Consider the following 15785-nt stretch of genomic DNA (forward strand, 5'->3'; position numbering starts at 1 on the left):
TCAATGATTGGTCCATCTGTCATCACAAACATATTGGTTTAATTTCTTCCAACAAACTTTTCTATGAGTCAGAAAACATAACCAACCACAATAGTGTTTCCAGTCAAGCAAGCTTCCAGAATGGCAAAGACCTACATCTTATATCCATTAGTTTAAATAGTAAATCAGGGATTCCTTTGATATTTTAAGTTTGCATGTTCTTTCTTGTATTTGCTAAAAAAGCTAAAAGATCATATCAATTGATCAAAATCAATTCGTAATGACAATTTATTGTATATCTAGGGTTGTTTATAGGTAATTGTTTTTTTCTGGTTTTGTCAGGGTCAATCCATAAAGAAAATAACCTAATGGAACTGCTTGTAGTTCTTTCTATTGAACTCGATCAACTTTTTTTTCATGAAGACACACTTGACCTATTCACTATACACCTATTTTGCTAATACTACATTTGCTCATTTCCCTCTTCAGGATATGCTACCCTGATGTCCATTGTTGAGCCAGAAAGAGAGTGAAAAGGGCTAAGTCAGCCCCTGCTGACAGAGGCACACAAGCAATACAACTGTGCCGTGACCTCTTGATGTCTAACGGAGCCATGAGTGAACCCAAGGACGTTAGCAACAACCCTGTTGCTGCTTCTTCAATCTCAGTGAGTTTGATCATTTTATTATATAATATTAAGGAGAGGCAGGAAGTTTGTTTTTATTATTATTATTAAGGTACACACAATAAACATATACAGATCTTAATTTTAAAAAGCAGAATGTATAAATACAATTAAAAACTCAAATACTAAAGAGATAAACAATATGAATATTGAAAATAGATATAAATATAAAATGTTACAAAAAATATATAAAATAGGGCAGCTTTTTGCAATATGACATGTGCAAAGGTGGTGGATGGACTTAAGATGGACTAAATAATAGATAAAAGTGTTATGTCAGTGTGAGTTATTGGCCTTGTTGAAGAGGCCAGCATAATGTATGTTACATTAGTAATTTTCATGTTTAATAATTTGTCACTGACTGCAATATTCCTGCATTGGTTACCTTAACTGTCACTGCCATACTGCCTTTAATCACACACTAATAGATTTAACACCTGGTTAGCAAGGACAACAAATGTATAAATTACATTTCACGATGTTTCTCCTCATCAGAGCTGGATGTAGGAAAGGGTACGAGAGAGGGTTGAGTTGAGACATCTGGAGTCCAGGGTTTTCTACATCAAGTGCCAGTAAAGATAATTCCTCCATGGTGGGTCAGTGCATTGTAGTTCCCCAACAACAGCTTCAGTTTTGAGCAGTGCAGCTCTCAGCTGACCGGTAGTTGAATGTTTTGGCAGCTCCTTTAATTTCTCTCAGAAAAGGCTCAAATGTGGTGGTACTGTATGACACCCACACACCCACAAGCATTCCTTTCCAGATTTAATTATTAGCACCAGCTTTGACTAATACTCATTGGAGGGCGTTCACGGAAACATGGGGAAGTAGCAATGATGGGGCAAGGATGTAGGTTTTGATCTTTAGGGTCTAGTAGTGCTGAAAAGAAAGCTATCTAGGAACCTTCTGTTCCTTGAGTTACTGGATTCACAACAGGCACCTGCCAGTAACAGTAAAAGTTTAAAGATTTAATGGTATGTACAATTCTAACATATGTAAACAAATGTGACATTACGCACAGCTGATCATTTCCTGTCTCTACTTGTCACTCTCGTCATGTGACTGGGGGCATTGGAACTGCTAGGTGTAGCAATGCCAAACTTTTCTCTCCTGGATACTTTAACCTTTTGTTAGCATTTGTTGGTTAATGCTAGTCATGAGAGCAGCTATCATCCTTTCAAACTGTTTTTGGGATGGCTGGCAGGGGCAGCATGGATTTTCTATCAAAGTCAGAGGTTAGTGAAATTGCCACATAACTAATACACAATAGCTGACACAAAATACACATAGCTCTACAATTGGAATACATTTGTCACTAATGCATGGCTGTGACATGTAATAGAAAAATATTACATTTGATAAGCTAAAGACTTAAAATGAAGCCACGGATGTAATATCATTTTGAAAAAACGTACCTTAGTAAGGTTCATACCTACATCTGTATTTCATCTGTATTTATTTTTGCACTGTGAAATATATTAGCATGGAACCCCAAACAACTGTCTGTTCTTTTATTTTATTTTACAAAATGTTAGCTAGTTAAAATGTTATCCATTCCTTTGTGAGAACTCTGGAGTTCTTGTTTGAGTCTTGGTTTGGAGCTGGCAGTTGAACATTCTTAGAGGATTGCCAATATCTAAACTTAACTGCTATATTTATTTGCTCTAACTGTAAGCAGTACAGAAAGGTTTTTACATTTATTGTAGACAATGTACAGACATTGCTTTTGGTGGTGTAATTACTTTTCTAAAAAGAAAATACAGGCTTTCATCATTATCCAGTCATCCTTACCTGATCACTACAGTAGCATTTGTTTACTGTAAACAGACTGAGATGAGGTAGGGGGCAATTAAATTTTCAATGAAGGGAGCTGACCAGATAATGCTAAAGGCAATTGCCATACAGACATACCTTCCTTGTAATTGTACAGTGTCTGGTTTGCTTTAATATTGCTTATTTTTTATATAATTGTTTTAAATAGGGGGAGAGGCTGAGTGAATATCCCTTATTTGATCATTCAGGGATATTTGTATTAGTATTAAAGAAAACACCCGCCAATTGTGTTCAAATCCTGTATTTGATTGATTTGACCTACATAAGAAGTATAAATAAAGTAAAAATCCTCTCAAGGATTATACTTTTGCAGTGGGACCCTGACATGACACTTCTCAGGCATGGGTAAACTGTATACTTAACAGACTTCTAGGAAAGAGAAAACGCATCACGGTTTAAACTGGCACATGTCTCCCCCCAGTGTTTTCAGGTTGAAGTTGCATAATGCTGTTGTCTTCTTTACTGTTCACTGAACGACCAGCAACATTTTAGAGACAGAGAGATTGTGTTAGAGGGAAAGAAACACATAAACATACGGTACACTGTACTGCACATACACATACTTTAGGCCCCATTAAAAAGCATACATAATCAACGTAATTAGCTACAACTCACAAATCAGCATTATATAGCAGGTTGACGGTATTAGAAAACATGTATTAAAAAAGGGGGGACAATGTCCTCCTCAACTTACACATATTTAACAGCAAAATCCATAGTATGCAAAGAACCTCAAAAAGTTTTTAATGACAATAAGCAAAAACCTTTAGTTTAGTTATTTTTTTCATCTACAAATCGCATGACATGAATCAAGAATATACTGAACACCAACTCATTTTAAATTAAATTAACCTAAGTCAATAGTCATGTAATATGGTAGACAATCAGATTGAAGCATAACCCCATGCAACACTAGACGTGTAATTAGTTTGAATTAACCCTAACTTTTCCTCACTATTAGCCCACACCTCCTCAGCGTCATGAGGATGATGATGATGATGAAGAACAAGACCTGAACAAGACCTTGGGGGTGCAGCGCTTTCAGCAGATCCTCAGCCAACCTATCCGTGGTCCTCCTGAAAAGCACCATACCTTCAATGAGGAGGACATTGAATGTGAGTTACAAAATCTTCACATGATTTGAGAATAATGTTCCTTTCTATGCAATTTAATTTATTATGCTTGTGATACAATGATAATATTAACTGATTATAAAATAACTGATATAACCGGGTAATACAATACAAAAAAGAGGATGGCATGTGGAACACAAGTTTACTGTTTAGATACAGTCTATGATGGTGAACATGTCATTGTATGACAACATAATTATAAAACAATGACTTTCTGCTCTCTAGACCACCGTCATTCTTCCCTCCATATCCACCACCCACTGTCAAAACTACCCCTGGAGGGGAAGAAGAAGAAGAGTGGCAAGAAGAAGAGGGAGGCAGGACGAAGGCGGGCATCTGGTTCTGGTGAGGCCAGCGGAGCCCCCTCCATAGAAGAAGAAGAGGAAGAGGATGGGAAGGAAGACACAACCACGGCAACCCCTGACACTGACAGTGATATGCACAATGAGGATGACCAGGTGGGCTGACACACAATCAGAACATGAAGCAAGTATACCCATGGAGAGACAACCTGCTCAGGAAGTAAAATATGACAATAAAAAGAGGCTTATTACAAAGACACAGGTCATGCTTGTCACTCAATAGCAGAACAAGGTTCTTTGTCAACTTTCATGCCAGCTCTTGACCATGGACACATTATTTATTTGGATGCTGTTCCACTGTTTTAACATCCCTCTATTCAATCTATCAGAACTTAACTTTATTAGTGATGCACAAATCAAAGTGATGCAGTCTGTACAGTTAAGTTGGCTTCTGGCCTAGAAAGTTGCTCCATTAATTTGCACGGGGCCTTTCAAATGATCATGATACCTAACCACCCAGATACATTTTAGACATACACATTACCACATACCACACTAGGTGGATAGTTCATTCTTTAACTATATTGTCATTTTACGCATTTTTGTTTATTTAGTATTTATACTCATGTATTTAGTTTTGTAGTTTGTGAGGTGTGACTCATGACAAAAGGCCTACTAATGGTCAAAAACACACATAAACACTGACCCAGTCAATCTCTCTTCTCCACAGTTCTTCCTGTCAGATGGCACTGCTGCATCAAGCCCTTGTAAGAATGGCCATATCCCTGTTCCTGGGCAAATTACCATTGTACCCCAGACAGCCCTGGCCACATGCACCAACCTACCAGATGCCACTCCTACTGAGTGAGTATTACGTAAAAGACTTCCACACCAGCACTTTTACCCACACATGAATACACGCCCTTTTCTATTTATTTTATCTTTTTCTATTATTTAATCCATCTTAGAAATGGATGACCTTTTTATTGTGTCCACAGTGATCCAGATTCTATCTGTACTCCTCACAAAGGAAGGAACAGTCTGTCGTCTGTCCCCTCTGCTCTGTCCCTGGACTCCGCCAGCCCGCCTAGCAGGGGCTCCACCCCCTCTTCATCCGCTAAAGCGCCCCCAAGTGGCCGTGGCAGCTACGGTCTCCATGAGAGGCGGCGCATGGGCAACATGACAGGCAGTCTGCACCGCGTTGCCACCGATGACAGTGAAGCTCAGACGCTGGCCTCTGCAGACCTAGACGGCATCAAGAGTGAGTGGCACATCTAACGTTAAATCATCAAAAATAACCATCAAGAAACTTGATTGGAATCAGCCGAAATGGTTTGGAGAAAATGATTCCTTATAGTGATAAGATAGAACTTGTCCTTTTCGATGTGAATACTTCCAATCAACTACAACCACGTTCATACAACAATATAGAATACACACAGTCTATTTTATTAGTATAACTTTAAAGTTGTATAAGATCTAAAAATGTTTACCATGCGGGTGTGTCAAAAGTACATTTACTCATCACTTTGTAAAAAAAGAGTTGTTATATCCCAATAATAAGCCTTATGATTTAATGATGATTTTTTTTTACCAACTCTTATGCAGTAACAATGAGAAATGGATGCCATACTTACCCAGGAACATACTTGTGTGAGTTTTTATGTGTATGCCCAACGTGTAGGTAACATGTTTTAGGAGGGTGGGGATGAATTTGGGATAAGGGATGGTAGCTAGATCATTTAAGGACTGAGACAAGGATTTAGTAGGAAACAATCTAGGCATGGGCTGTATGCATGGTTCTGGTAACGGGCCTACACTAACATAAAAGCCCATTCATCTCAGTCGATTTGCATTGTAATCTCACCATCACATCAAAAATGTCATTTTTTGTTCTTTTGACAAGTAAACAATGCTGTTCATCCCACATGCCAATTGTGCTCTGTAGGAATGTGAGACATTTCAAAGGGCGTACAGCTGTACTTTTCCACTTGTGCCATGTTTAATTTTTTTCTTCCTATTCAGAGTGTGTGTGTGCATGTGCATAAAACTGATTTTGGGACAACAATCCATCATTTTGACTCAAAATTGCGAAGCCTGGTTGTGTTTTGAATAGTTTTCTCAATGCGTTGACATTTTTTCAACTGCATCTGAAACTGAGACATTAGTGAGTATTCGGATATCATTATTCCTTTTTATCAGTAAAACACTACTGTGCCATTTTAAGATCAACACGCTTACCTATATGGAGATTTTTGTATAATACTGTATGTATGTGGTGTAGAATCACCAATACCAAGTTTAAAGAAAGCTGTTAGGAGGTAATTGTGTATCTGCCTGTTAAAATGTGTGCGGTCAATTGGTTTGCTTTGTGTTTCCCAAGCTTTAAGTCTCGTTTTTGTTTGTCCTGAAAAAACTTCTTTACTGTTTAACCAACCCTGAAATGTTCATTACTGCTAGAAAGAGGCATTACCGTGAGAATCGGTGTGTGGTCTTGCTGTCAAGATTGAGGTACAGTAATGGCTTAGTGTGGCAAAGATAGTTAAAGCATGGTGAAGCACTTGCACGCATAATCTGTCAGTTATGATGTTCCTCACACAGTATGATGTAACTGTCATAAGGACCTAAACTGCTGTGAAGGGAGTGAGAATCGGTCATGTCTCTTTCCCTCTTTTAACAACTTTCTTACTTTTGTCGTATCCAACTTTTTCAATTTCTTCTCTCCTTCCTGTCTCTCTGACCAGGTCACCGGTTTGAGGATGTGCCTGGAGTGCGACGTCACCTGGTCAAAAAGAGCCCCAAGGGACCGGTGGTGCACATCACCAAGAACCACACAGAACCCAGCGTCCGCAACCGCAAGTTGGATCGCACCCCACATGAGGTGAGGGAACACATCCAGAGCCAGACACAGGATGCAGACAAACACAAACAGCAGCACGGCAGATAGTTGGGCCTAACCGAGCTGAAGTTCAATTTTTGGGGGGCATCAAAATTAGGTCATGTCATGCATTCAATTGCAATAGTTTAAGTTTGGTTCAAATTTTATCTCACAGGGCTACGTCATGTGCTTGACAGAATGGATGAATCTGATGCTCACATTTCTTATAGTATATCATTAATTTAATTTTAGCATTAGAACTTCCAGAGATAACTGCAGGACTTACTGTAGCTCGAGCCACTTGACAATTAATGACATGTCTGCTGTGGGATACAGAGGAATACATACAGCAGACACAAAGTCACCATATGTAATGTGAGGAGAAGGAAAACCAGGGACAGACATGAATAATGAAGGAAGGAAGGACTTTCACACACTTCACAAAAGAGAGGTTCGGTAAGATGACACTAGTGGCTCTAAGAAGTAATACAGGGACTTAGATTTGTTTTCATTAGCCAGGTAAGTGTGTGTGTGTGACGTCAGGCCAGTGACAGAATGCGTGTGCCTGTGACTGACAGGTAACCGTGATTTGTTAGCTTACTGCACTCAGCAAGTTACTAGATCACTCTCTCTCACGCATGAAAGTTGGGCACTATGGTTCAGATGGAGTATGTGGGTCAAGTGACCTGGCAACAGAAGGTAAGAATATTTGACCACAATAACTTGTGTAGTCTGATTCTTATGATCATGACATGATGTACTTTACTAATATTAACACATTTTCTTTGTTAATGTACATTGCTGAGGTGAGCTAGTGTGTTCAGGGGCATCGGACCTTGGTGTGGACATAACTCATAACCAACAATCAGCTTCACAGAGTTTTATTTGTAAACATCTGTTTTATGTATTTATGGGTCATTCCAGGTCTTTGTTGAGCTAAACGAGTTGGTGATTAATAAGAACCAGGAGATGCAGTGGAGGGAGACGGCACGCTGGATCAAGTTTGAGGAGGACGTGGAGGAGGAGACCGAGCGCTGGGGCAAACCGCATGTGTCCTCGCTCTCTTTCCGTAGTCTGCTGGAGCTCCGCAAGACCATCTCCCACGGTGAGAAACTGATAGAGGAAGGGAGGCAGGCAGAGTAGGGAGAAGTAGGGAGGAGAATGGACTTTGAAGAGAGAGGAGGTTTGAAGTGGCAAGTAAAATGTACATGTTCGGTGCATGTAAAATATGACGGAGGAATGGAGCGAGTAAAAATGACGCAGAGGAGTGGGAAGGAAATTAAATAGAAAGTTCAGAGATATTTAAGGACACAAGGAAGAAGAAGGCACAAAAATGTTTAATTCTAGCTAGAACCCTTTTGCAACTGAAAAAATGATGTTCAAGAAACTTGAAACCCTTCTCTTCAGGCGCCGTACTTCTAGACTTGGATCAGAAGACCCTGCCGGGTATTGCTCATCAGGTGGTGGAGCAGATGATCATCTCAGACCAGATTAAAGCTGAGGATCGAGCCAATGTCCTCAGAGCACTACTTTTAAAACATAGGTAACACTCTACTCTGACTCTATTGTCTACCACTATCTTTCTAATACTATATAGTGGACTCTAACTAGTGACAAAATAAGTTTGTTAACAAACTTGATTTATGATTTGATGTTGTTTTGTTGTTGATTTATGTGTGTCCCTTTGCACGTTATTCTATCTGTATATAAAAGTTACTAGTATAGGCAGCGTAGGTACGTTTTGCGAAACTAGCAATAGTGGCTTGAGTTTGAATGTATTCAACCCAAAATATCCCACCCCCTCCCTTCAAACCCCCTCCCCCTAAACACATGAACCTACTGCCTGATGACTGTTAGGAGGACGACAGTCAAGTAATCCATCCAATAATTGCATTTGGTCCAAATGCCATCCAATCATTGCTTTTGATCTGAATGCAATGGTTGGTCATGTTAATTACAGTTCTGCAATGGCCACAGATATTGGATGCATTTTATTTTACTGTCAGAGCATTTGAATCATTGATTGTTATCAGGATGTGAAGTTTATTTCAGCAAACATGACAAAGAGTGCTTCTCAAAAATATACATTTACTCACTAAACAGACAAAACTAGGTACATCAAGAGCAAGTTTGTTTTCTCTACAAAGACTATTTTCTTCTATCTTGTTTACGCTTCCAGTCATCCAAGTGATGAGAAGGAGTACAGTTCCTTTTCCAGAAACATCTCAGCAGCCAGTCTGGGTTCTCTGGTGGTGACTCACCAAAGCACCAACCATACAGGCCAGCCTGAGCCCTCTGTCACTGAGCCCCTCATGGGTGAAAGAGGGGCTGCAGGGGCCCCCATGGACACGCACATCGACGTGGAGAAGAATGAGGTCTGTTGTGTGTGTGTGTGTGCATACAGTATGTGTCTGTGTGTGTTACTAAACCTTCAAACCCTTTTGTGTTCCACAGAAAGATGCTCATGCTGTATTGGGGATGCACAGGTCCAAGTCCAAGCATGAGCTCAAGCTTATGGAGAAGATCCCTGAGAATGCAGAAGCCACTGTGGTTCTCGTGGGTACGCGTTGCTATCTCATGTTTCCTTTTCAAATGAAGAATGAGTAGTCTAACCACTTTATTCAGTTGTATTGGTCTAGTGAGATGATAGCTGGATGAATGCAAGGAGCTAAAAGTTATATTGACAATCTTGTAAGGAATTTAGTTAGCTCATCAAAATAAAGTCATGTTTAAATAATTCTAATGGTTGAGTCTTTCGAAGGATTTAGCAATGGATTTTCCTTCATTATTAAGTCCAGTAACCCTGACTTATTTCCCATCAGGCAGCGTGGCCTTCTTAGACCAACCCTCCATGGTGTTCGTGCGCCTACAGGAGGCGGTCCTGCTGGAGTCTGTGTTGGAGGTGCCTGTTCCCGTGCGTTTCCTCTTCTTGCTGCTCGGCCCGCCCACCGCCAATATTGACTACCACCAGATTGGGCGATCCATCTCTACGTTGATGTCTGACAAGGTGATTTAAAAGCAAAGAGTTAGAAGATGGTTATAGTTAGTTTAAAAGCATAAACAAGAGCTGTAAGTGAGAAACTAGTGGCTGCTAAAATGACCAAATGTACGTTCAAGTGCTTGATTTTATTAGACAGTGTACAGGAACACAGAAACATCATCTATATTGGCAGACCCCACATTAACAAAGCTAAGCAAGAAATAACTTGTTTGTTCTGTTTATCCTTAACCTCTCTTAACTCCATCAGAACTTTCATGCGGCTGCGTATTCAGCGGATGAGCATAAGGATCTGCTGAATGCTATCAACTGCTTCCTGGACTGCAGTATCGTGCTGCCCCCATCTGAGGTGGGTGGAGAGGAGCTACTGCGCTCAGTGGCTCACTTCCAAAGAGAGATGCTCCGCAAGAGGGAAGAACAGGATGGAAATCTACAGGCCAAAGAACCCAAGACCCATATAGACAAAGGTGCATGAACTGTATATAGGTACATGGAATGTATAGAGTCAGACAGTCTGATGATTGTATAAAAAGTATATGAAAAGAAAAGACAGTATGTGTTTTCTTATTCTTACTTCCTATCAAGTTTAATTGACATAAAACAAGAGCTTCTTCGCTGCCCTAAAACAAAAGTTAAACATTAAATCCAACCTTGTAACATTTAAAAGTATGGAAATGTAACAAGAATATTAGCATTGATTATAAATTAACATACTAATATGACGTTTTTAAATTAGCATTTTGTCAGGAGGTTCATGGTATTGAGTTGAATTGGTTACACTCACTACTTAGTAAAAACACTGCCCACTTGTGCAATTACATTGACTGGCAGCTTTGCAGATAAAGCTAAACAAAAGCCAAAGGTCGGCTCTTATTCACTCTTCCATCCCTCCCTCAGCTCTACAATTGCCTTCCAAGCCTGTGGATGATCCCCTCCGAAGGTCAGGGCGATTGTTTGGTGGACTGATCTGTGACGCTGCACAGCGCTACCCCAAATATGTCAGCGACTTCAAAGATGCGCTGAACCCTCAGTGCATGGCTGCGATCATCTTTATCTACTTTGCTGCCCTGTCACCTGCAATCACCTTCGGTGGACTGCTGGGTCAGTCACTATCACTTTCCAGGGGATCAAAAGACAGGGGTGGGAAGGTTCAGAGAGACAGACAGAGACAGAGAGAAGAAACAAGGAAGATGTTTAAAAGGAGGGGAGTCGAATTAGGAGAGGTAAGAAAGGCAAGGAGAATGAAAGAGGAAGACAAGGAAAAGTTAGAGGTATTGTCTTTAGTGTGAATAACATCCAATAGACACAAATGAAATTACAGTAATAATAAGAATGAGCTGTGGTTATCTAATACAATGTTCCCCTTCCTTTTTGTTTAGGTGAGAAAACCGAGGGCCTCATTGGTGTGTCTGAACTGATCATTGCCACTGCCATGCAGGGGGTGGTCTTCAATCTACTGGGGGCTCAGCCTCTTCTGGTCGTGGGTTTTTCTGGTCCCCTGCTGGTCTTTGAAGAGGCCTTCTACTCTGTCAGTCACAATAAATATCACAACAATAGTGTCCATAATTGTTGAAATAATTCAGTGATAATACAAATACTAATAAAAATACAAATGATGATATGGTGTATTCACAAAGCCTGATTGTATCTCAGAAATGTAAGAAACCTTTTGGTTAAAAACATTACAATTTGGTGTAACAAAAGGACTCCAGTGCTATCACTACTGATTGACTTGTGATCTTTTTCTGTGCAATGTCAGTTCTGCAAGGCCAACTATATGGAGTACCTGACCGGCCGTGTGTGGATCGGGTTCTGGCTGGTCCTCATTGTGGTTATCACTGTGGCTTTTGAGGGCAGTTTCCTGGTGCGCTTTGTCTCACGCTTCACCCAGGAGATCTTCTCCTTCCTCATCTCCCTCATCTTCATCTACGAGACTTTCTCTAAACTGGCCAAGGTGAGCTCAGGGCCATCTATCAATGCTGGGTGGGGACACTTCATGGGTTGTTTTCATTATGTTTCAGCGACCATCAAAACTGAAGCTGTGTTGGGTCTGTAATGTTAGCTGGTTTCTGGTCCCATCAAACACTGTAGACTGGTTAACGATACTACAGGTCTTGGGTTTACTAACTCAACAGAAACAAATTCACAGGAAAATATACACAACAATACAGGTTGTTCTTATTTACAGAGCACAGATCACTTGTTTGAGGCAGAGACAGGCCGAGGACACATTAATACAGAAAACTGCAAATGAGGGTGTTGTTGGGCTAAACTTATTGGAAATGTTTACCAGAACCTGAGGGATACATTTACCTCCACACCAAAACAATATATATGTACTATTATTTGATTGGTTGCTGCACTCCAATCTCCAGACCAGATTTGTTATAATAATCTATCAATAATAATCCATTGATTTATACACCGTTCCTACAAACTCTACAGATTTTTCAAGAGCATCCTCTGCGGAGCTGCTGTTCAGGTATTAACTCGACAACGTTGCCGACCTGCAACACCACTGTGGATAGTGTACCTGGGCATTTTGCAGGAGAACCCAACACTGCCCTCTTGTCTCTGGTCCTCATGTCTGGAACGTTCTTCATCGCTTTCTATCTACGCAAGTTCAAGAACAGTTCTTTCTTCCCTGGTGGGGTAAGTGTCATTGGCCTGTCAGGGAAATTATCATATGATATTGTCTGTTGTATGTTATGCTGTATTACTGTCCATTTCAATTTAAATTATATTATCTATTGGATATTAAAGCACTACAAAACACATTGTTTGAATAAGTATGAGCATGTTTGAGATTGTATTGTATGTGAAAAAAAAACATTGACTGTATCTGTAATGTATCTTTTGTATGTTGATAATTAAAATACTGTAAGATTGTTAATTTGATTAAATGATTATGTTAACCTGTAAAACATGTATTTTGTACCTCAGCTCCGCAGAATGATTGGTGATTTTGGGGTACCAATTGCAATTCTCATCATGGTGTTAGTGGACTTCAGCATTAAAGACACATACACTCAGGTAAGTCATGAATACAATTGTCAAAAACAATGCACATCAGTAGGTTTGGTCTCTATTTAACACACATACACACCTGTATAGGTTTTCACACAATCTCAGACCTTTAAAATTCTTGAAATACAGACGTAGGCTAAAAAGCCACTTCCAACTAAAGATATTTCAAGATAAGAAATTCAAGGTGCATAGATATCAAAGATCACACATCTTGTTCTAACCTTTGCCCCTTGACACCTGTGCAGAAGCTGAGTGTGCCTTGTGGTCTCTCAGTGACCAGCCCACACAAGCGAGGCTGGCTGATCCCTCCTCTGGGTTCAGACGGACAGTTCCCCGTGTGGATGATGGCCGCCAGCATCTTGCCAGCCCTGCTTGTTTTCATCCTCATCTTCATGGAGACACAGATCACCACGTGTGTGACTTTTCTACCAAACCCTTCAGAATATCTCACTAATGTGTATACAGCTTTTTTACTCATTTATGTATTTCCCAGACTTCTGAATAACTATGTAGCTTTAGTTCTACCCGGGTCGTCTAGAAAGAAAGAAAATCCTCTTACTTACGCCTTCTACAACCCTCCTCTTTTCACAACCTCCCTAGTATATACTGTATAATGTCTCTGTGTTCCCTTTCTTCCTTTTTCTCTCAGACTGATAGTGTGTAAGAAGGAGCGCATGTTGGTAAAGGGCTCTGGGTTTCATCTGGACCTCCTCATCATTGTGGCCATGGGCGGGGTCTCAGCCCTCTTCGGACTGCCCTGGTTGGCTGCCACCACAGTGCGCTCGGTTACCCACGCCAATGCCCTTACTGTCATGAGCAAGGCTGTCGCCCCTGGTGACAAGCCTCGTATCCAGGAAGTGAAGGAGCAGAGGGTGACTGGGCTTTTCGTGGCTTTGTTTGTTGGTAGGTGCAAATCTAAAAGTAAACCTGCACATGTTTGTGTCACTTTTTATTTTTAATAGAATATGTATCTAAATAGGATTTTAGGTGCCCTTATATTGTCATAATCATGACTCGTAATAATAGATTATTGAGAGTGACAGGTACAAAACTTCACATAGTCTCTTCACCTCGCCAGGTCTGTCCATAGTGATTGGAGATCTGCTGCGACAGATCCCCCTTGCTGTGCTCTTTGGGATCTTCCTCTACATGGGTGTGATGTCACTTAATGGTATCCAATTTACAGAGCGCCTGTTGTTGCTGCTAATGCCACCTAAGTACCACCCCGACCACACCTATGTGCGCAAGGTCAGTTATATTCCAACCTTCCAAGGGACACAAAATAACCTTTTTTGCCTACTCTAAAAACCTATGGCAAAAGAGAACTCCGGAGCTCTGAATGAACACAGTTCTACTTTAGGGAATGCAGAACCTCAAAAACACAAAGAATTCCTCACTCTTATTAGCAGTAAATATTATTTTCAGGTATATCTATATAAGGTTAAAACATGAATGGATTGCTTTCATTTCAGGTAAAGACCCTGCGTATGCACTTGTTCACAACTATCCAGCTGATATCTTTGGCTGTGCTCTGGGCAGTCATGTCCACCGTGGCTTCCCTTGCCTTCCCTTTTGTCCTGATCCTCACAATCCCAGTCAAGATGTACCTCCTGCCTTGGATCTTCACTAAGCGTGAGATGCAGTGTGTAAGTCTCAATATCGGCACATACACACAACCTCACTTAATCACTCAATATCAGGATAGGTATGGATATTGGTGGTCCATTAAAAGCAGAATCTGAGGCTTGAGGTTCAGTTTAACCACCTTCTGTCTCTCATTGTCTCCCAGTTGGACTCAGATGATGGAGAACCAACATTTGATGAGAAGGAGTGTCAGGATGAATACACTGAGATGCATATGCCCATATGAGCCAGCACTCTTTATGGATCCAGGCCGCCAAGCCAACATGACCAACATGCCAAATTCTTCAATAGTATTCTGTGATGGTTTTATAGATTTTATTTGTGGTTTTAAAGATACAATAGGTGAGATCTTTTCAGTTAAAGGATTACGTTTTGTCCCCTAAAAACATGTTGTGTAAGCTAATGAGGCCCTTTGAGAGTTGTTTAGCAACACAGCTAGCTCAGTGCCAGTGGAATGTAAATTTCTAATTATTGGAGTTGCCCATTAGTTACCAGACAATTATGTTCCAGAAATCTGGTTCCAGCCAATGTCCTTCAGCGAGGCAGACTTTCCTCCTTGCCTTTTTGTGTGAAACCACTGTCAATCAAACTCAAGCTGGAGGAAAGCAGAGAAATTCATTTGGGGGCGCTGTTTCTCATATTTGAATTTATTTTATAACATTATCTAGTGCAGCTTTAATTTTCTGTACCAAAATCATGTTTTTTATATTTTGCATTTTGGAGAGTGTATTGTTTTGTTTGTATTTTGGGGGGCTAATGCTGACTTAGTACATTTTGTATGCATTGTATCTTTGGGGTATTTTAGATAGGAGTGCGACACACTGATATTGTACTATAATATGCAAGTTTTAGTTCAAATATTCCTAATTTACCAAGCACTTAATTAAACTTTTGGTAGGAAATAATTAAATACATGTATTCAATTTGCCATCATCACATGATCACATATGGTACATGTACAATTTTGCACAATATCCATCATGCCCACTCCAATATGCACAATTCCATCTGGTAATCAAGTAACACTCATGTAAGAGACCGTAGACTACTTTAAAACTAGATGTAATAATAATACAAATAATATTTTGAATGATTTTACATTTAGAGTCAAGAATCGCTTTTCAGTGCATGCAATAAATAATTTAATTGAAAATATACATATTTTTATATTGGCTATTTTTAAATATAAAATAGGCAGACATATTCATGTTAAATTACACTAAAAATGTTTGGGCATATCCTTGTAATCCTAAACCTTCAGTTGACTTTGCTATATGGTTCTGACCATGTCACCTATGGTGAAATTACT

General features: G+C 40.1%; 1 protein-coding gene across 1 annotated transcript; it reads left to right on the forward strand.

Annotated features, from left to right (window-relative positions):
* The first annotated feature begins 592 nt into the window (after positions 1 to 592).
* slc4a2a (solute carrier family 4 member 2a) lies at positions 593 to 15741 on the forward strand. The gene is made up of 22 exons (XM_084707565.1): positions 593 to 646; positions 3456 to 3609; positions 3853 to 4085; positions 4660 to 4793; positions 4928 to 5190; positions 6674 to 6810; positions 7732 to 7912; positions 8215 to 8350; positions 8987 to 9182; positions 9262 to 9367; positions 9630 to 9814; positions 10056 to 10272; positions 10703 to 10906; positions 11185 to 11333; positions 11565 to 11759; positions 12251 to 12457; positions 12749 to 12838; positions 13078 to 13244; positions 13482 to 13735; positions 13911 to 14080; positions 14305 to 14478; positions 14622 to 15741. The coding sequence occupies exons 1-22, from the start codon at positions 593 to 595 to the stop codon at positions 14700 to 14702; spliced, it is 3687 nt and encodes a 1228-aa protein (XP_084563691.1). The 3' UTR covers positions 14703 to 15741.
* The last annotated feature ends 44 nt before the right edge of the window (positions 15742 to 15785 follow it).

This window comes from Hypomesus nipponensis, chromosome 10 (genome assembly GCF_054491055.1).
Source record: "Hypomesus nipponensis isolate SF chromosome 10, ASM5449105v1, whole genome shotgun sequence".
NCBI lineage: Eukaryota > Metazoa > Chordata > Actinopteri > Osmeriformes > Osmeridae > Hypomesus > Hypomesus nipponensis.

Bases quoted from the DNA above. Each gene is read 5' to 3' on its own strand.
- slc4a2a (XM_084707565.1), top strand. From the start codon at position 593: ATGAGTGAACCCAAGGACGTTAGCAACAACCCTGTTGCTGCTTCTTCA. The intron at 3,610-3,852 runs GTGAGTTACAAA...TCTGCTCTCTAG, and splicing joins CAATGAGGAGGACATTGAAT to ACCACCGTCATTCTTCCCTC. The intron at 7,913-8,214 runs GTGAGAAACTGA...CCTTCTCTTCAG, and splicing joins CCGCAAGACCATCTCCCACG to GCGCCGTACTTCTAGACTTG.